Below are 22,393 nucleotides of genomic sequence, written 5' to 3' on the forward strand. Positions count from 1 at the left end.
AGCAGCCCTGGGAAATGAATACAGTATTTGAAATGATTTTAGCTGATACATGGTTTAACTTTAAAAATGTTAACAGCTATATATTTATATTAATGAACATTAGAAAAAACAGAACAAGTGACTCCAACCTGTGGATTTTAGGCACGTCATTGCTTCGAACTAGACTGATGTGGGTATGTCGCAAGCAAATAGCAGTTTAGTTGACACACGAGGGGCCATGCAGTGGAGTGATTGAGAACAGATACTCTGCAGCCAGGTTTTAAACACTGGCTTTACACTTACTGGCTGTGTGACCTTGGACAGATTCCTCAACCTCTCTGTGCCTTGGTTTCCTCTGTATAATAGTGTTGATAATAGCAGTACCTACTGCACGGGGTTGTTTGAGTGATTAAATGCAAGATTAACACGTGTGGTACAAAACACAGCCTGGGAGCTGGTTCAGTGCTTTGTAAGTGCTGGCTCTTCATTTTATTACCCAGAAACGTAAATATTTAGTGATCATGGCCAGCACATGAAGGAGGGAGATCCCAGTAGGATGGCTGGGAAGGGTGCTTGACTGCCACTGTGCTGCTCCCACTCTACCAGGGGCTCTGGAAGTTTCCTGCACAGTGGCACTCCATCCTTGGTTTCATTTCTTTTAACAACTTGTCTTTTTTTTTTTTGCGGTACGTGGGCCTCTCACTGTTGTGGCCTCTCCCATTGCGGAGCACAGGCTCTGGACACGCAGGCTCAGGGGCCATGGCTCACGGGCCCAGCCGCTCCGTGGCATGTGGGATCTTCCCGGACCGGGGCACGAACCCGCGTCCCCTGCATCAGCAGGTGGACTCTCAACCACTGCGCCACCAGGGAAGCTCTTAACAACTTGTCTTGGAGGAATTTTCTAAAAAGCCATTTAAAATTTTTTCACATAGAGTGAACACCAGCAGTACAGACTGGAGTCCTGTCAACTCGAGCAGTGGTCAGTGGAGCCAGTCCAGGTGTAGAAGAAACAATGGCTCAGGGCTTGCCCTCCACACTCTCCACCAGCTGACCCTGAACAAGCACTTGCTCTGAGCCAGATGCTCCTCTAAGCAGTCTATCCATCCAGTCCTTTAATCCTTATACTGACCCTCAGAGGAGAGTCTTACTCTTATCCCTGTTTGGCAGATGGGAGAGTGAGGCCCAGAGAGGTTAAGTAACCTGCCCAAGGTCACAGAGCTGGTAGGTGGACGGGAAGGATTTGTACCAGGTGGTCAGGCTGCAGAGTCTGCCAGGCCTATTTTCTGCCAGGGTTTCTGGGCTGGTGGGCTGTCAGCCCAGAGCTGCTGGTGGGCTGTCTCACCACCCTAAGAGCCTTTCTGAGAATGTAGGGCATAAAGGAGAAGCTGTGCCAAGAGGTGGGGAGAGGCAGACTGCTGACATACTTTAATTACTGGGGTCTGGCTGTGCCCAAAGATCACACCACCTTTGAAAGTTCATTTACATGGGTTGATGTAGATGCTTTTCCTTCAATCCACTCTTTTTATCACTTGCTATCTAAAAATGCTTTGCCTTGTATTAGTACGGTCTTTTCCCCCCATTAGTTTGCGGCTTGATAAGGGTTAATCAGGGAATGCTTGGGTGCCACGTTAGCCAGACCTCCACCTGCAGCTCTGCCTCAGGGCTCCACCGGCACCCAGAGCCTCCTGAGCCAGGGCACTGGAGGGTCAACACCACCAGGCACAGCCCACAACCCAGGACCGAAGGGAGGGTCCCTCATCCACCCCGGGGTGGGAGCAGGCTTCTGCTCAGCACCGTCCCCTGAGCTCCCCAGCCAGGTGGAGCTCCACTTGCCCAGTGAACTTGCTTGGTGATGAAGCCAGTTTGGGCTCCTCCCCTTTCCTGTCCCCTTCCAGGGACCACCTCCCAACTAGATTACTTGTTCTGGAAACCTTATCTCAGAGTCTGGTTCCGGGGAATCCAAACAAGACAATATTTACATAGCAGGGAACAAACGCTCAGTAAGTGGAAGGATTGTTATCACTTCCTCCGCCTCCTTCCATCTGCCCTGAGCTGCTGGGAAAAGAGCTTCAAGCCTCAGGCCTCATGCACAGAGTGCACTGGTCCAGATCTGGGAACCGTGACTGTTTGGAGTAGGGGTTGCTTCCTGCCACCAAGTCCCTTGGCCCGTCCCTGCAGGAAACAGTCCCTCCAGCTCCTCAGTAAACATGGATGGAATGTCTTGGCCACAGAGGTCACTTGTCTAACAAGGCTGGTTGCCTGGGGCTGGATTTTGCCCTAGGCACCCCACAGTTGCAAATTCTTAGGACACCAGGATGCCTTGAGCTCTCTGAGCTTCTTTGGATCACAGAAATCAGAAGCAAGTTGCCCTCACAGAGTCACCCCAGCCACTCGTTTGGATCCACAGCATCAGACTGAGATGTTTCATCTGCAGCCTCCAGTGTGTGCAGTCTGCTGGTTAAGGACACAGCAGTGGAGTCACTCCACCAGGGTTTGAGGCCTACATCTGCTGCTTTCCAGCTGTGTGAATCACCTGCTCTGTGCCTCAGTTCCTCATCTGAGAAATGGGCACAATCGGAGAACCCACCTCAAAGCCTGGAGATAAGGATTATAATTTACCTACACATATAAATTACATATATAATTTACTTATACAGTAAGTCCCCTACATACGAATGAGTTCTGTTCTGAGAGTGGGCTCGTAAGTCCAATTTATTCATAAGTCCTACAGAGTTAGCCTAGATACCCAACTAACACAGTCAGCTATATAGTGCTGTACCGTAATAGGTTTATAATAATTTTCACACAAATAATACATAAAAAACAAACACAAAAAATAAAGAAAAATTTTTAGGGGACTTCCCTGGCAGTCCAGTGCTTAAGACTCTGTGCTCCCAATGCAGGGGTTGTGGGTTCGATCGCTGGTTGGGGAATTAAGATCCCACATGCCGTGCGTGGTATGGCCAACAAACAAACAAAAACAACAACCACACATTTTAAATCTTACAGTAGAGTACCTTGAAAAGTACAGCAGTGCAGTACAACAGCTGGCATACAGGGGCTGGCATCGAGTGAACAAGCAAGAAGAGTTACTGACTGGAGGAGGGAGAGGAGGTGGGAGACGGTAGAGCTGAAGGATCGTCAGCAATAAGAGATGGAGGGCAAGCTGCAATTTCACTGAAGCCTGACGTTGATGGAATCCATGTTCACATCTTTGAAAGTTTGCAACTTGAAGGTTCGTATGTAGGGGACTTACTGCATATAGGTGAGTAAATTTCATATAGAATTTATATATATATATAAGTAAACTATATAATGTATATAAGTAAATGATAAGTAAACACATAGTAAATTGTAATAAATAAAAGCTTACAATGGTGGCTGGCTCATGGTAAGTACTCAATCAATGGACCCCCTCATTTCATTAGAAGGGCGGCACACGGACCTTTCACCATAAGCTTCTTTGTACCTTTAGAATGTCGTATTATCTGCATGTATTGTTACCCATATAAAGTAAAAGCAACTTCATTTAAAAGTAAAAACAAAAATAAAACAAATTTTCAGTTATAACCACATCTTGGTTTTAGACCCAGAAAGTAACTGTGACAGTTAATTTTAGGTGTCCACTTGACTAGGCCATGGGGAGCCCAGCTATTTGGTCAAACATTATTCTGGATGTTTCTGAGAGGGTGTTTGGGGGTGAGATTAACATTTTAATTGACAGAAGAAAACAGACTGCCCTCCATAGTGTGGGTGGGCCTCATCCAATCAGTGGAAGGCCTGAATAAAACAAAAACGCTGATCCTCCCACGAACAAGAGAGACTCCTCCAGCAGACTGCCTCCGGATTTCATCTGCAACACTGGCCCTTCCTGCCTGATGGCCTTCGAACTGGAACACTGACTTTTCCTGGGTCTCCAGCCTGCTGACCCATCGTATAGATCGGACTTGGCAGCCTCCATAATTGCATGAGCCAATTCCTTACAACAAATTTCTCTCTGGGGGAGGGAAGGACTGGGAGTATGGGGTTAGCAGATGAAAACCATTACATACAGAATGGATGGACAACAAGGTCCTACTGTATAGCACAGGGAACTATATTCAATATCCTGGGGTAAACCATAATGGAAAAGAATATATAAAAGAATGTATATATGTGTATAACTGAATAATTTTGCTGTGCAGCAGAAATTAACACAACATTGTAAATCAACTATACTTCAATAAAAAAAAAGGGGAAAAAAAATTTCTCCACCTCTCTCTCTCTCTCTCTCTCTCTCTCTATATATATATATGTATGTATATATATATGCATATGTATATACACACACATCCTATTGGTTCTGTTTCTCTGGAGACGTTGACCAATAATACATTTGCTAAAGGTCAGCTCGGGCCTCGGGGAGGAGGGTGATGAAGCAAGAACTCCTCCATCACGGCACCCCACTGACCCAAAGCCCAGTCCCAACTGCTCGGGGGTGCGCACAGAACTCTTACTTGAGCTCGCCCTCTCCTGGTCTGGGAACACGGTCAGGGGCTGGGGGCTCAGGTTTGGCTCGGGTTTGCTGGGAATGAAGACCTCAGCGTTGTCCTTCCGCTTAGCAGACAAATTCCTTTCCTTTTTATTACCTGTAAAAACACAATAGTTTATATGTCAAACACTGAGTGCAGGCAGAGTTGGGAAATTCTGCTCCAGCATCTGTTTATTTGTGCGTTCACTTATTCATTCAACAAATATTGATGGAATCCCTGCTCTGTGCCAGGCACCATGCTAGTTTCGGATTTGTTGCAGACAACAAAACAAGTTTGCTGAGAGCCGTTATGTGCCAACTACCACATTTTGGTAAATAAGTGAATTCTTCTAGGACACACACAGGTTTTCAAGTTTTAACATTTCTGAATAGGGACAAGTCTTATAAACAATGGGGTACTGGGTTTAATTGGCAGCAAGATACATAAAATAATGATGTAACCAAGGATATGCAAGAGCAGGAAAAGTAGAGTAGGACATGTTTGCTGCCCTCGAGGCACATTCTCGCCGAGGAGAAGGATGGTTGAATGGATAAGACAGCAGGGCTGGCACAGAAGAGGGGATCCAGTGCCAGGGTCACAGGGGAGCACGCAGCCTGGAGGACGGGGCTGGCAGGCGTGCAGCCGACAGTGAAGAGAATACTCCCAGGCGGCCAGGGTGTCTCCAGGGCACAGAAGAGGGGGCATTCAGACACAGGGAACAGTGTGTGTGAAGGCTTGAGAGCTGACACGCGTGTGGCAGGTGAGTGGCTAGGGTCTGGGCTGGCGAGAGGAGCCAGACAGTGAAGGGCCCACGGGCCATGATTTATAGTCAGTGTTTCCCAAAGTGGGGTGCCTGGACCACTGGTGAAACAGGTGATGACTGGGACTTCCCTGGTGGCTCAGTGGATAAGAATCCACCTGCCAAAGCAGGGCACATGGGTTTGATCCCTGGTCCGGGAAGATCCCACATGCCACGGAACAACTAAGCCCGTGCGCCACAAGTACTGAGCCTGCGCTCTAGAGCCCGCGAGCCACAACTACTGAGCCCATGTGCCACAACTACTGAAGGCTGCGTGCCTAGAGGCCGTGCTTTGCAACAAGAGAAGCCACCACAATGAGAAGCCCGCGCACTGCAACGAAGAGTAGCTCCCGCTCGCCGCAACTAGAGAAAGCCGGCGCGCCGCAATGAAGACCTAACGCTGCCAAAAATAAATAAAATTTAAAAAAAGAAAGCAATTATCTATCTTAATGTGTATGGGAAAAAAATAAGCCACCAGTGTATCAAACCTTGATTTCATGTATATTATTGTGTGGAACAATCCTAGAATTACGGAAGAAAAGAAAGGAGTGAGGAAGGAAGGGGTGAGGGGGTGGAGAGAAAAGGAAAGAAGGAAAGAAGAAAGGTGACTGGTTTAAATAACAGCTAAAAAATAGTATGAGTGGTCTGTGAATTTGGCAAAAAAAAAAAAAATTGTGAAGAAGGTTTGCAAATGGCACAAGGCTGGGTAAAGTGGCTCCAGGCAGGAAAGCAGCTCAGGGGGCAGTGGGGCAGGTGGCTAAATGGAATAAAGAGAAAAAGCAGGGAGAAGAGTTAGGTCCCTAGACTTGGGAACCTCCAGCCTGGGAAGGTAGAAAACCTGGGAAGTGTCTGCTCAAATTCAAAGGAAATCCTGGGGCCTGTGGTGGCCCAAAGGAGGGAAGCCCCAGAATCAAGGGCGCTATGGGATTCTTGGGAGGTCAGGGTAGATGTTGGGGATGAGTGTGGGGTCTGTCCGACTTGCACTAACCTCTCTGCTATCCCCCCTTGACTTTGCAAAGGACACGTGTTTCTCTACACTTTCTCAAGTGGCTGCTCCCTGGTTGGCCTGATATCCAGGGCCCAAGGGCAGACCTGTGTGTGAGCGAGAAGCCACCATGTCCAATGGGACAAGACAAAGAATGGAGAGGGGCCAATGCCCAAACGGAGATTGGCTGTCTAAGTGCTGAAAATATGCTGATGATGGTAAGAACGACAGCCAGCATGTATTCAGTTCAGCCTCCTGAGTGCCCAGGCACCGGGACAGGTCCTTGGCACACACTGTCTCATGTGTTTCCCCAGCCATCCTAGTGGGTGGAGGGTAGGTAGAATAATGGACCTCAAAAATGGCCACATCCTAATTTCCGGAAGCTGTGGATGTGTTAGGCTCCAAGGCAAAGGGGAACTGACTGTGCTCGTCAGCGGACCTTAAACTAGGGACGTTATTTTGGATTATTCCGCTGGACCCAATGTAATCACAAGGGTCCTTAAAAGTGGAAGAGGGACAGAGTTTCAGTTTGGGATGGTGAAAAACTTCTGGTGATGGATAGTGGTGATGGTTACACAACAATGTGAGTGTACTTCGTGACACCGAATTGTGCTCTTAAAAAGGGTGAAGACGGTAAATTCTATGTTATGTATATTTTGCCACAATAAAACGCATGTGCGTGAGCAGCACACAGGTGGAAAAGTGCTGCAGAAGAGGAAGATCAAAGGGAGACGTCACTATAGAAGAAAAGCACAGAGAGATGCAACGTTGCCAGCTTGGAAGGCGGCCAGGAGCCAAGGTATGTGACAGCCTCTAGAAGCTGGAAAAGGCAAGGAAACACATTTCCCCCTAGAGCTTCCAGAAGGAACATAGCCTTGCTGACACTGTGATTTTAGCTCAGTGAGACTCATGTCAGACTTCTGACCCACAGAACCATAAGATAAAAAGTTGGTATTGTTTTAAGCCACCAAGTTTGGGCTAATTTGTTATAGCAGCAGTAGAAAACTAATACATACTATTGCAGAGTAAGGCTCTGAAGTTCAAGTCGTTTGTCCAACAACACAGAGCTAGGAAGTGAGGGAATCAGGATTTGACCAGGCCTGCCTGGCTCAGAGCCCTGCCCTTAACCACTTTATTCCTCTCCTCCACTTTATGGCTCCCTCCTCTCCTTAAGACTGCCCTCCAGCAACTCTGGTGGAGGTCTGCCTTGGCCATCAAAAGTCTATACAAGGATATTTCTTAGGGCACCAAAGGACCCAGACTCTTGGTGCAATCCTAAACCATCAGGTCTTCATGGAAAGTGGCCTGGGTTCACTCATTTTGTACCACCCTCCCCCCACCCCTGGCCCCGACTCACTCGGCTGCAGCCATACTGGCCCTTTCTCTGTACTTGGGTACACCAAGCTCTTTCCCTCTCCAAGCCCTTTGTGCTTTCTGATCCCTGGACCTGCATGGCTGTTTCCATGACTGCTTTCTCTTCCTCATTCCTGTCCCAGCTTAAACATCGCCTCCTCCGAGAAGGCTTTTCTGACCATTCCAGCTACTAGCATCCTTCTGTGACCCCCATCGCCCAACCAGTGTCCTGTTTTATAATCTTCACAACTTTCAAGACCATCAGGGTACCATTCTCTCCTCCCTGAATTCCTAACCCACGACCCAGCCCTCCCCTTTCCAGTTAATAGAAGAATAACTTCTGCTTTCTCTGTGCCGCTCATTCACTGCCCCTTGCTCACAGGGAGGACAAACGGGATGGGAGAGAGTGGGGGCAGGAAGCCGTCGGGGCTCAGCCCAGGCCTTCCTTCTTCCCTCTTCTGTGGGTTGGGGTGGGGTGGGGTGGGGTGCCGTCAGGTCACATGGCCCCCTTCTACCATGCTGATGCCATCAGCGGTCCAGCTCTGCCAACATCTGGGGTCAGGGGTCAGTCTATGGCAGAGGGGCAGTACTTTCAGTTGGAGAGGTAATCATTTGCTCACCTTCCATCCATGATCATTTCTCATTTGTTTCACAATTTAGAAGGGAAAGCAGAGCGGGGTGGGGTTACTTACTGGCTCCTCAAAGCCCAATTATCACTTTGTAACTTCATCTGGTTTATTTATTTAGCCTAAAGATTAAGAGCGCAGGCTCTGGGCTCAGACTGCTGCAGATTCAATTCCACTCTGCCCTTTCCTAGCTGTGTGGCCTTGGGCAAGTTATTTGACCTCTCTGTGCTTCAGTTTCCCCTCTGTAAAACAAGTACAATGACAGGACTTCCCTTGGGGTTGAGATTTAATGTGCAGGTGAGGATTTAATGAGGGACATAAGTAAAGCCCTTGGAATAGCTCTTGGCTCACATTAATAACAACTCAGTAAGTGTTGGCAATTATTATTTATGTAGTTATGTGCTTATTGTCTGTTTTCCCTGCTAGGATTAAATGACGTGGAATGAGTGGGCCCATCTTGTCCCAGCACAGTGCCTGGGGCATGATGCGTGCCCAGTGCATGAATGAACAGCCCAGAACCAAGCACATCTTTTCAGGTTACTGCTGACTGTTCTTGAGTAAACACTCAGGACCATCTCAGAACTCCAATCCCATGCTGGGGTCTCGGAGACCTTGTAACAGGCCCCTCAGCCTCCTTCTTGCTCCCCTTGGTGGGAGCCTGTCTCCTGCTGGGGCTGAGAAGCCAGCCAGGGGCTGCAGATGAAAGGGGCGGCTGAGAGCGGCGGTAGGGGGTGTTCGTGCCGCCCTCGTGTACGGCAGACTGGGCACCCGCCGCCTTCAGCAGACATCACCAGGGTCAACTCGGGGCCTGCCGAGCAATCTAATTGTTAAAAAATGTAAAATGGCAAGAAAGTGAAGTTCTCTCCTTTAGCTTTATGCCCACTATCACTATTAAACTGCCTGGGGTCCAATTTCTCCCCTTCTGTGGCCTGGTCCTCCACACCCGGAAGTGGCTGTCATACCCACTCCCACCTCCATCCCCACCACACCCCCGTTTCCAGGGCAGGGGCCCAGTCAACCCCCTCACAGCACTTCCCTTCCCCTTGGAGGAAACACAATCCACAGTAACGATGCAGCCCCAGTGGTTCTCCTTCAAAAGGGCATGTTCACTGCTGTGACCACCAGATGCTTTAGCAGGTGGGCATAGTCCTTCATTTATTTTAAAGATTTCCCGAATGGCTTGAATGTGCCAGGTGAAGGCGGCAAGCTGGGGATGCAACAGAGGGGAAGAGCTGGCCTGTGCCCTGGCAGAGCTCACAGGCCGGAGGGAGAGAAAGGCAACTGCGGGCATTGAGACTAGTGCCATGATGATGCTACAGGAGCAGAGCAGGCACCGACCTAGCTGGTCAGGCTGGGAGTGCCAAGAAGGCTTCCTGGAGGAAGCAGCCTCTGAGCTGAGTCTCGAGGAAAAAGCAGGGAGCCAGGTTTCATGGGTCAGAGGGGAGAGGAAAGGAAATGTGGTGATCTAGGTGGAGGGAACAGCCCAGCAAGGAGGCGAGAGCATGTCGGAGGGACAAATGTTCTCTTCACTGGAGACATCAACCGTGGGGTGTAGATTTTCCAGAGCTGCCTATTATTATGTCCCCCCAAGACTCATAGGTTCAAGTCCTAACCCCCAGTACCTCAGAATGTGGCTGTATTTGGAGATAGGGTCACTAGAGAGGTAGTTAAGGTAAAATGAGGCCTTCAGAGTCTGTGCTAAGCCAACATGACTGGTGTCCTTATAAGAAGAGGAGATTAGGACACAGGGACACACAGAGGGAAGACCATGTGAGGACACAGGGAGAAGGTAGCCATCTGCAAGCCAAGGACAGAGGCCTCAGAAGACACCAAGCTTGCCGAAGCCCTGATCTTGGATTTCTAGCCTCCAGAACTGTGAAAACAATTACATTTCCGTGGCTGTTGATGCCACCCCTGGTCTGTGTACTTTGTTACAGCAGCCTGGGCAGACGAATATACTCACTGCCTGATTTCAAACATTCCCTCATTTCTCCTTCCTTAGGTTCACTCATGCTTCCCCACTGGTTGGTCTTGGTATTTGGTTCAGGAAATACGGCACCTCCAGCTTTGGGGAGAATGCCCTAACCGTAACCCTCCTTGCCACCCACCCATTGTTCTGTTGACTCTACCTTCTAGGGTGATTTCTGAAAAACCTTCTCCAGTGGACAGTTGCTGTTGGTGCCCAGCTGCTTTCCTTCTCCTTCAGATTCACCTTAATTTTCCTTTGGAAACTACTATCTCCGTCCATGTGGTTTGGGTGGCGATAACCACACCCCCAGTCTTGTTGGCCGGACCTGGCCCATCAGAGCCACAGTGACTAGTTCAGAGATGTGACCCCACGTGGGTTCAAGAGCCAAGTCTGGGACTTTTGCTGGAGCTTTTAGGAAGAGAAATCCACTTTCTGATGGAGTTGCAAAGCCAGTGTCTCAATTCTGCATCTATATCTGGAAAGCCCACTTTAGAATGGTGCCAAGACAAAAGAAGGAAGAGAGAAGAGGGAGAAAAGGAAGAAGGGGAGGGGAGGGGAGGGGAACGGAAATGAGTCCTACTGCAGCCCTGGACTCCTTAGTTATCCAAGTCAATAAACAGTCCCTTTTGCTCAAGTCAGTTTCACTCGCCAGTTGCCGCACAGATGCTGGTAAACTTCCTACAATGCACAGGACAGCCCCCTACAACTACCTGCCAGACATTTACCATCTGGAATTTCAGGGTCGTCTGTAAGCTTCTGGGAGCCTTCACCTCTTGCAATCAGCAGAGACCTGAGTGATATATACCCCGGCCTGCGAGATGGTCTACCCAAAGCTGAATTCAAAGTACCACTAGAAATTTAAGTCCTATGATTAGATCCAGAGACATCAAAGGCAAAGAAATACCACATAAGACAGAGCTTACTTTTGGAAGCTGGGTTAAATTCCAGCACTACGAGGGTATCTGGGCCCTGGGGAGGGCGTCCTTCTGTCTCCTGGTCCTCGGAAACATTCTTCTGCACGGAGTCCCCCCTGGGAAGAGGGGAGTCATCTCTAGGACGGCCCACCAGCACCTGGTCCTCAGGCTCCGGCTCAGAGAGTACATCTTCTTCGATAGAGTCATACTCATCACTCGAACCATCCTCTTCTTTCCTTTGTAGGTTGACACTAAGCTCCGGGCTTTTTCTTAGCTCCTGCCAAAAGTCAAGAAGAGAAGCGAAAAATGAAATATGTTCCTTTGAGGAAAAACTCTTTTGAAAATAGATCATTAGAATCAAAGAACTATTCCCATGAAGCTAACATTTCCCAAAACCATCTCAACCCATGTGTTATCCTCACTTTGAGGATGAGAAAACAAAGGGGCAGGGACAAATAAGAAACTCTCCTCTGGATGGAGCAGAGTTTCGTTTTATAGTATTAATTGTGGTTTTCTGTAGCTGTTTGCAAATTTTTTCATACGTCTTCTGCCTCTAAGAGATTGTAGATTTACAATCTTAAGACCAAGCATTAAGCTATATTTACAGTGATCAAAAAATTTATCACTGAAGCCAGGATACTTTGAATTTATTTATTTATTTATTTTTGGCTGCGTTGGGTCTTTGTTTTTGCGCGCAGGCTTTTCTCTAAGTCATGGGAAGCGGAGAGTGGGGGCTACTCTTTGTTGCGATGTGCGGGCTTCTCATTGCGGTGGCTTCTCTTGTTGCGGAGCATGGGCTCTAGGCACACGGGCTCAGCAGTAGTAGTTGTGGCTCACGGGCTCAGCAGTTGTGGCTCACAGGCTCTAGAGCGCAGGCTCAGTAGTTGTGGTGCACAGGCTTAGCTGCTCCACAGCATGTGGGTGGGGATCTTCCCGGACCAGGGCTCGAACCCGTGTCCCCTGCATTGGCAGGAGGATTCTTAACCACTGCACCACCAGGGAAGTCCCCAGGATACTTTGGAAGGGGAATAAAGGCACTACTACATTTACACTGGGACGAAAGTGTACACTGGACTGTCTGGGAAACCAGTATGTTTGGTTAGCCTCGCTATGCTATCCCTGTAGCCCTTGTAGTAACTAACATAGCTGTGAGAGCGTGAGAAGCAATCAAGTTTACGGTTGACCATAAACTTAATAGTTGTGTGGTAGGCTGAATAATGATTCCCCAAAGATGTCCAAGTCCTTATTCCTGGACCCACTGAATTAGTAAGGGCTCATGTACAAGTGAGAAGCACCACATAGAAAACTTTGATCATCTTAGAGAAATCATCCTAAAAAGCCCAATGATAGAAATATGGACATCAAAGGAGCTGCTGGTGAGGGCTCAGGAAATAAGGACCATGTTATTGGGAACTAGAGGACAGATAATCCTGTTATGTGGCAGCAGAATCTCAGCCAAACTGTGTCCTATAGTTATATGGTAAGAGGAACTTGTAAATGATGAACTTGGATATTTAGCTCAAGAGGGTTCCAAGCAAAGTGTTAAAGATACAGTCTGGTTCCTTCTTGCTGCTTAGAGTAAAATGCTAGAGGAAAGGGACAGACTGAGAGAACTGTTAAGTAAAAAGAACTGGGAGCTGATGATTTGGGAAGCTCTCAGCCTACTGCAAAAGATGCTAAAAAAAAGCATGAAAAAGCCAGGGAAGGGTGCTCTGGAGAAAAAAACGAAGGGTGTGGCTGCACAACCTTTTGCCAAAACCTCAGAAGGATCTACAGTTTAGAGCAGCGGTCCCCAACCCCCGGTCCATGGACCAGTACCAGGCCGCGGCCTGTTAGGTGAGGTGAGCAGCGGGCCGGCAAGCAAAGCTTCACCTGCCATCTCCATCGCTCACATTACTGCCTGAACCATCACCCCACCCTGTCCGTGGAAAAACTGTCTTCCACGAAACCGGTCCCTGGTGCCAAAAAGGTTGGGGACCGCTGGTTTAGAGTATTCAATCACAATGAGGGCTCTTTGAAGAGATTAGACATGTGACTCATGAATCCCCTTAGACATCTCAGCAGAAGCCAGGAAAAGGGATGGGATTATCCAGGAAAGATTTGTGGAGGAGCCTTTTTTCTAGCAGAGTGAATCCTAGAGATACACAGAGGAGATGCACATGGTTTTTGAGACTGCTATACCAGCAGAAACACTGCCAGCTTGGACTCAGTGGGAGAGAAAAAGGACAAAATTAAAGAAAGCTGACAGGCTCCCAAAACTCTACAGGCAGGAAACAGGTTAATAAAACTATGTAGGTGCAAACACATGCTACCCTTCATGAAAGAGGAAGAATGACTCCCAGGGTGCAGCCATGGGCCCAGAGGGCGGAATCCTGAGCCACAGAGAATTATTCCTGTGCCTTGAAACCTAATGGAGTTTGCCCAGTTGGATTTCAAACTTGATTGGGTTTGGTGACTCCTTTTTCCCTTTAATTTTCTGTCTCTTGTAATGGGAATGTCTATAACCGTTTTCCTGTGCCTGACCCACCACTGTATTTGGGAGCAGATAACTTGTTTTCTAGTTTTAAAAGTTCACAGAGGGAGAGAAATTTTGCCCTAAGATGAGTAATACCCATAGACTCACCCCTAGCTAATTCAGATACAGATAATGAGTTTTGGGACTTTTGAGCAGGTGAGACTTAAATGATATTTTGCACTTAAGTTGCTACTGTAATGGGTTGAGACTTTTGGGAAACTTGGGATGGGATGGAAGTATTCTGCATGTGTGGTGGACATGAATCTTTGGGGGCCCAACAGCAGACTGCTGTGGGCCCCAAAGATGTCCATGTTCTAATCACCTTGGATGGTGAATATTACATGGCAAAGGGACCTTGCAGATGTGATTAACGATCTTGAGATGGGGGATATTATCTTGGATATCTAGAGGGGCCTATGTAATCACAAGGGTCCTTCTAAGAGGGAGGCAGGAAGATCAGCATCAGAAAGACAAGATATAAGGGTGGAAGCAGAGGTTAGGGAGGAGAGAAGATGCTACCCTGCTGGCCTTGAAGGAGGAAAGGGTACAAGCCAAGGAATGTAGGTGGCCTCTAGAAGCTGGAAAAGGCAAGGAATCGGATTCTCCTCTAGAGCCCCTAGAAGGAACATAGGTCTGCTGACATCTTGATTTTAGACCAATGAAACGGAATTTGGATTTCTGAGCTCCAGAACTGTAAGATAAACCATTAAGTTTGTGGTAAGTTGTCATGGCAGCAATAAGAAACATTTTGTTTTGTTTTTTTTGTTTGTTTTTTTAGACATGCCTCACAGCTTGTGGGATCTTAGTTCCCTGACCAGGGATTGAACCCAGGCCCCTGGCAGTGGAAGCACTGAGTCTTAACCATTGGACCACCAGGGAATTCCCCAGGAAACTAATATAGCTATTGATCTTTTATAGCTCTCTCCCTCCCACCCTGCCCAATATCAAGTATTATTGAGCAAACAGAACACTGCCTGGCACATAGTAGATGCTTGACAAATACGTGCTGAATGACTAATTTATGTCAGTGACTGGGTAGAAGCTGTAAGCAGGGGTGGAGAGCACCCACCCGCCTTGGCGGTGGCATTAGTGATGTGACTCTTAGAAAGTTACTTAACTTCTCTGCTCTGCATTGTGCCACCCATAAAAATGGGTTAACGAATCCCAACCTCACTGAATTGTTTTATTAAAGTAGTGGTGTGAAGTGCGGATGATGTTGTCCCCCTCTCCAGGGGACATTTGGCAATTATTTGGAGATGTTTTTGGTCAGAACTGGGGGAAAGGAATGCTTGCGGCATCTGGTAGGTGGAGGCCAGGGATGCTGCTAAACATCTAGAACGTACAGGACAGTTCCCACAACAAAGAATTATCTGGGCAAATGTCAACAGTGGTGTGAGTGAAAAGCCCTACATTAAAGTGAGCACGTATTCACCAATGGCATTTCAAAAGATAACAGCAAGGTCTTCTAGTTGAGTGTATTGACGTGATCCATGCAACCTTCACGGAAGCCAGACTGAAGCCATGGCTCGTGTCTTCAAAGTCTGACTGTGGTCAGCAGTTGGAGGGCGAACAGGTTTACTGCTCCTCCGTGGGGAGACATGAGTTCCTGGGGGGCCTGCTGTTTAACGGCAACTGCAGTGCCTGTAAAGCTAGTAATCCTTGACTTTACAAAACATTTTCAACTCCCTCCCCCATTTGATCCTCACAGTGACCCTGCAACATAGATGGGTGGAGTGCAACTTGCTTTGGTGATAACGTGAACTCCAGCCACAGCAGGATAAGCAGTTGGTCCCGGTTCCTGGTCCACCCCACCCATCTCAGATGGGGTCATCTTCAGTTCTCTGTTCCGCAGGGGTGGAGGCAAGGCTAGGTGAGAAAACAGGGGGCAAACCCGGTATTCTCACCCAGTCACAGTGGAAAAAAATGATAAAAGCAATGCCAGCTAAACTGGGAGATTCCCGGATGGGAGACTGCTGTGACTGTCCAGGAGATCTCGGTCAGTCCCAGGGCCCAGAATCCTCCCCACTGATGCCTAAGGCCGAGTGGAGCTACCACCCACTGCCAGTTCCAGGAAATAGCTGGATGGGGCATTAGGATTCTAGAACCCACGGTCAGCTGAGCAGGTTCCCTCAAGCCTCTTCATCACCTTCACCTTGTGGTAGCCCCATATTTTAAGTGACTGAATTTCTGGAGTCCCCACAAGTCGGAGGACTGAGGCCTAGAGCCTTTAAGCTGGTCCGACCTGTCACAATGATTAAGTGGCAGGGTCGTGACGTGTGCCCTCAGCCACAGCTCCCTGCTCCTTCTAGACTATCCAAGTGTAAAACAGACTCACTTTTGTGGTCCAACCAATGGGGAAGAAGACGCGGCAACTATTATCCTGTGTTTATTCACACACGCAGGTGTGCTGCAGGCGCTTCGTTGAGGGCTGAGGTAATGGTGGGGAGTAAGATGGCGAAGCTTCAGGCAATCAGTGCACAAAGAAAAAGAATCAGGGGCATTTCAGATGTGGCCAGGACTGGGAAGGAAAGAGCCTGCCTGCATAACGGAACCAAGAGTGAGCGGGCTGAGGGCAGCCCTGTTGAAAGCTGGTCACGGAATGCTGGGTGATAAAGAAACGCCCAGTGAATGTCTGGGGCACAAGGTGTGTCAGGAGGAATAGCAGAGGCAAAATCCTGGAGGCAGCAATGGCTGGAGGGCAGCGGGTACCAAACACACTGGGAGGGGAGGGTGGGGAGCAGGAAGGGGGTCACAGGGGCAGTGCCTTGTAGGCCTCGGAGCAGAGTCTGGATTTTCTTTCATGTACCATGAGAGGTCACGAAGGGTGCTAAGCAGAAATACAACATTATCTGATTTCTGTTTTTAAAGATCACTATGGTTCTTGGATACCAAGAGGATTTTGAGAGGTGGGGCCAGGATGCAAACAGGACAGAGAGCAGACAGCTGCACCTGCGGTAGCAGGTAAAGAGGAAGGTGGAAGCAGAGGTGGGGACAGAAGATGCGTTTTGAGATGTACTTTGGAGGCCGAGATGACAGAAATGTCTGACTAGAAATTAACAAGGTGCATACCCTTCACCCCAGCCCTTCTAGGAATTTACCCTTCATTCTTAAGGATGCAAAGATCATTGAGGCATCATTTATAAAAGAGAATGACCTGCATGTTCATTAGTAAGAGATGGGTTAAATTACTAATAGAGCAGGCGTTGATGGAGCCCCAGGCAGTCCTTACAGAGAATGAGGTAGGTCTCATGCACTTATTCAGAAAGACAACAAGATATATGTTTAAGTAAAAAGAAGCATGTTGGAAAATGTACATATAGTATAAACCTGATTCTTTTAAAAATTATTATATTAGTATGTATACATATAGGCATACAAAAAGTCTGGAAACATCAAACTCTTAACAATATTCTCTCTGGGGTGGCATTATGGGGACTTTGTTTTCTGCTTTGTTTTACTTAATTTTTTATTATAAGCATGTTTTCAATTTTATAAATAGAAAAATATCAGGTATTTACATTTATATTTAAATCCTTACTCCTGAAAATAAATAAATTCCATATAGGAGTGGTAGGAACAGTGGTGTGGAGGACCCTGAACGGCCAGTTGTCTGAGTCACTGATCTCTAGCCCTGCCTGGAACACATCTTGTCCCCAAAAGAGGGATTCAGAAATGGGTGAGCTGTGGCACTCGATGCTGGCAGGTGATGGGCAGCGTCTAACTTACTGTATCCACTCAAGTGGTCCAGATTTAAAAGTAACAAGCCACCAATCTCAACAGGGAGAAATTCCGGTAATATAAATATAGCACCCATAAGTCCTTCTCAGAAAAAAACCTCCAGAGGACAAAATCCAAACAATGAAAAGTAAAATCAAAATAAAGAACACAGACCAGGAGACCCTATGATAAAAGGTCTAATGGTGAGCACTGAAGACGTTTAGAGACTAAAGAAATACAAGTGACCCTTGAACAACACGGGGATTGGGGCTCTGCCCCCCATGCCGTCGAAAATCCATGTACTGCTATCTCTGCCTCAAAAGCAAAGGAATTGATAAATGGCTCACCCAAGGGCAGGAAGCTGAAACAGTATGGAGAGAAGAGGACTCAAACCCCAGTTCTTTTGATTTCGCATATTGTGATCTCTAACCGAACACAAACTTTTCCCCATACTTAAAGATCTGTAAAATGAAAATACAGGAACTATATTTATTGAAAAAAACCCCACGTACAAGTGGACCCATGCAGTTCAGACCCGTGTTATTTAAGGGTCAACTGTATTAGACAATTGTACGTATCCGGGTTATGGACCAAAATGCAATGTTCTAAACCTAAGCTCTTAGCGAAGCTCACAAAAACCACAAGAGGGGGTTTCCCTGGTGGCGCAGTGGTTGAGAGTCCGCCTGCCGATGCAGGGGACGCGGGTTCGTGCCCCGGTCCGGGAAGGTCCCACATGCCGCGGAGCGGCTGGGCCCGTGAGCCATGGCCGCTGAGCCTGCGCGTCCGGAGCCTGCGCGTCCGGAGCCTGTGCTCCGCAGCAGGAGAGGCCACGACAGTGAGAGGCCCGCGTACCGCAAAAAAAACAAACAAAAAAAACCAGAAGAGGGCAGGCAGTGTGGGTGCAACCTGGCCTCATTTTCCATAGCAGATTAGTCAATTCATATCCATCTTAAATGGAAACAACAGGTTTTTAAAAAATGGCAACTCCGATCTCTTAATATTTTGTTCATAATTTATTAAACGGACGGGATGTTTTAAGAAATCTCTCTTGTGATAAAGAAATCTGAATTTCAATAATTCTGTTTCAATTTGGTTTTGCTTCTGGCAAATTAATGCAAATTTAAATGCCATAATTGTATTTACTATAAATATATATAGTAAATATATATATAAAAGAAGCCTAGACTCTGCATTACTGCTATCTTGTTCACAGAGGAAAATAATACATTTGCTTACACTGGGTGAGCACACTTTAAGAACCTAGACCCTTATAATGCCCACGTGATCTAAAACCATCTGTTCTAGGGGCAAAGGGGAGATGAACTAAGTCGCCACATTCCCTCGAGAAAGCTGTTCAAATCCTTTCCACCTGGAAAGATGAGGACCTTGGGTTGGTCGCTTTGAAAGCCAACCTGCCGATACTTCAGAGGGATACCCTGCTAGGGCATCTACCAGTTGCTTTGAAGCTGTCATCCAGAAAAAGCTCTGTGAAAACTTACTTTATAGCTTTGCTTTAAAACCTTGTTATATGCAATTTCAATGCTCAGCCCTTAAAATGTTCAGTTCAAGCCCTTTCAACAGAAAGCCTTCTGCATGAAGGCCAGGCTGCAGATACCACAGGTGGGGAGCAGATGACGGGACTGTATACAAATTGGCCTTCTTGCTAGAGAGCCAGGGGGAGGCGAGGGAAAGAAGGATGCTGGACCAGTGACTAAAACGCAGCCGAGGTTTCACGGTCAGTGGATTAGTGCCTTACATGCCTGATCTTCCTCTTTTCTGCTGGGCTGGGAGAAGAGCAAACCCGGGTCACCACAGCACATGAAATGTCTGCAACAACAGCAACCACAACTGTGATAACAACGGCGGCAGCCGCTGATTACAAAGCTTTTGCTACGTATCAGGCACCAGGCTAAGCCCTCGACACACCTCATCTCCCTGCAGCCTCCCACCACCCCTGTGTGTAGGTGTCCTTATCTTATAGGTTCAGGGCACTTAAATGGCAGCCCCAGGTCATGCGGCTAGCAAGGGCAGAGCCAGGGTTTGGATGAAGGACCGTCTGACTCCAAAGTCCAGGTTTTTTATTCCGCGCCCACGTTTATTCCCTGCCTGGCATCAATGCATTGGAAGCCAGCGGTCTCTAGAGCGAGATGAAAGTCAGGTGCTCTGCGATCACCCATTGGCTTACACGAAATTGATGACACCTGCCTGTAAGAGCTTTTGACACAAAGCTGCCATGAGGCCACTAAATGTGTTAAAGTATGTGTTCGGTGTTAGTGGATGAAGCATTAAACCTCTAACTCCACTTAGAAAAGGGAACAGCTTGGTCTAAGTTCTGGGTGTGGGTTCCAGGCCCGACTCCAGCGGCCCTATGTCCCCAGGCAAGTCTCTGAGCCTCAAGCCCCCACCTCTCATGTGGGAAAATGTTCCCTGACAACCTGACAAGTTTGTGGAAGGGATGCAATGAGATAATAGCTATGAATTAGTGTTTTGTGATTGCTCTAACAGAGGTCTAGGTTTTACAGAAAATTTAACATTGAGATGACAGCATATTCTTTTCTATCTCTCAGACCCTATTGACACTGCCTACAAGAATATCAGGTGTTTAGCCCATGAAGCCACACTGGATACTTTGAGTCCTCAAGAGGAAGCAGCAGTCTCTGCGGTAGAGGTCATGGACATGCCGCGAACCCCCGATGATGTCCTCATTTGATTGGCAATTTTATAAAAGTGGGATTTGCATGCACTGTTAGTTGCAATAATTCCCACCAACTCCTATTGCCTTATATGAGCCATTTTACATATATTAAACTGCCTGACCCAGAAATGATTTTTACCCTGCAATGAGGGTTAATTAACTAATCTGTCCTTCTTTTCATTCATTCATTTATTGTTGAATATATGTGTCCCCGTAAGCAGGTCTGATTGCTAAGTGCTAGGGATAGAGTGAGGAATAAGACAGAGTCCCTGTTCTCATGGAATTTATAATCTGGCAACAAAGACAGCCGTTCCATAAGAAATTACCAATACAACGAGAGTCAAGAACCCACATCTGAGGCTTACCAGTCCACACCTCAAGCCTGGTGGCATCTAGATCACAAACTTCCCAGAATAAAGTGACTTGAGCTCTAACTACAGGGTCCATGCTGTGTATTTTTTAAATCACATTTCCCTACATCTATTCTGATGGAACTATGGCTAGGAAAATATGAGTTTTATCTGAGCTTCAAGTACCTGTGAGATGTTTTTGGTTTTCTGCTACTTTCTTACTGCCCCCTTTCAACCTTGGATTTTCTTTCACAGCTAAATTTATTTATGAAGCCCCCTAGAGTTCAGTCTCAAATGTCCACTATTATGAAGAAAAAAGCCATCCTCGTCTTAAGGAGTGGAGTGATATAAGAGGAAGAGCACAGACTCAGGAAGCAGAAGGGTACCATTTCCTGGCTATGAGGCCATGAGCAAACCTTGTGGCATCAGTGTGCTGTGGCTGCCTCACCTGGGCCTGCCCAGAGCAGGGGTGGGAGGGTGGCTTTTGATCTTTCGACCAAGAGAAGGAAATCAGATAGGGATGACAGGATAGAGACCAAACAACACAGAATGCTGCTGGATCACTAGAAATTTTGAGGAATTCTTGAAAGGCAAGAAAGCAGAGATCACATCTATGAAGCAGTAAAAGCAGAGGAAACTATGGACCAAAACAAGGGCAGTAAAATTTTCCATACAAGGAAGTGTGTGTGTGTGTGTGTGTGTAGCTGAGTCCAGAGTCAAGGTGGAGTGAGAAGAAGCCCTGGGGCATTCACTGGGGGCTGCTTTTAGGGCTGCTGGCCCCTCCCCAGCTGTATTAAGTGCACACAGGCTGATGCCTGGATGTGGGCAATGCTCCAGGAGGCTGTTTTCCCCAAAGTAAGCTAAGAGTTCCCATACCTGGAAGAGGAGCTAAGGCACACAGCCTCCCGGAGCCTGTTGTGCCCCAACCAACATCAAGGTCAGGTTATATTAAATAGAACAGGCAGAAGAAGAAGTAGGATTCTCAAATACAAAGATGAGCAGACAACCGAGAATGACCAAACATTTGGGAAAACCAAAACTCTGAAGATTGGCACAAAATTTAATTAACAAAAGAACGAACACCCAATGAAAGCGAGTTAATAGAATAAGCAGAGGAAGACTTTAGAATCCTGAAAATTAATATGCCTGGAGAGATTTGAGAGGACATTTCATCCATGAAAAAGAAACAGCTAGAGATCTCAAGTTTTAATTTTATCATTAACATTTTGGAAAAGATAAACTAAGTACAGAAAGAGCTAAAAGGTGACAAATTAAATGTGCTAGAAATTCAAGCCAAACAATTTCACATGGTAACAGTATAAAAAGACAAAAAGAGGGCTTCCCTGGTGGCACAGTGGTTGAGAGTCCGCCTGCCGATGCAGGGGACATGGGTTCGTGCCCCGGTCCGGGAAGATCCCACATGCCGCGGAGCGGCTGGGCCCGTGAGCCATGGCTGCTGGGCCTGCGCGTCCGGAACCTGTGCTCTGCAGCGGGAGAGGCCACAACAGTGAGAGGCCCGCATACCGCCAAAAAAAAAAAAAAAAAAAGACAAAAAATATGAAAGAAAAATTAAGAGACTTGAAGATCTGGGCCAACATTTGTCCAAGAGAAGTTCCAGAGGATAGAACAGAAACAATGGAAAATAATAACAACAACAATAATAAACGAACATTTTCCAATGCTAAAGAAAGACATAAGCCTTTAGACTGAAAAGGCCCACCTAGTGCTTTAAACGGGACAAAGAGAATGACACTGATATATTCATATGGATTAAACAAACAACCTGTCAGAAAACATCTTGACTCTATATATACATAATGACAGATTTGAAATGTATAAAGCAAAAACAGAGAAATATAAGGGAACATTGATAAGTTCACAGAAATCACCCAGATTAAACAGACAAAAACTAACTGGGGCTCTATTGCAGTGGTTTGCTAATGAGCATAAGAATTTTCTGGGAGTCCTATTAAAAATGAA

The 22,393-nt window shown here is 47.1% G+C and overlaps 1 protein-coding gene across 4 annotated transcripts in view; it reads right to left on the reverse strand.

Moving 5' to 3' along the window:
- The window catches only part of KATNIP (katanin interacting protein), a 201,243-nt gene that overhangs the window by 93,234 nt on the left and 85,616 nt on the right, over window positions 1-22,393 (reverse strand). For all 4 annotated transcript variants that reach the window (XM_022588452.2, XM_089895988.1, XM_022588449.3 and 1 more), the window contains 2 exons: window positions 11,146-11,413; window positions 4,476-4,607 (listed from right to left, as the gene is read on the reverse strand). In XM_022588452.2, coding sequence (XP_022444160.1) covers window positions 4,476-4,607; window positions 11,146-11,413 — 400 coding nt within the window. The remainder of the gene's footprint in view (window positions 1-4,475; window positions 4,608-11,145; window positions 11,414-22,393) is intronic.

This window comes from Delphinapterus leucas, chromosome 15, assembly GCF_059928025.1.
Source record: "Delphinapterus leucas isolate spDelLeu-1000000601 "Yukka" chromosome 15, BTC_Dleu_Yukka2, whole genome shotgun sequence".
NCBI classification, from domain to species: domain Eukaryota; kingdom Metazoa; phylum Chordata; class Mammalia; order Artiodactyla; family Monodontidae; genus Delphinapterus; species Delphinapterus leucas.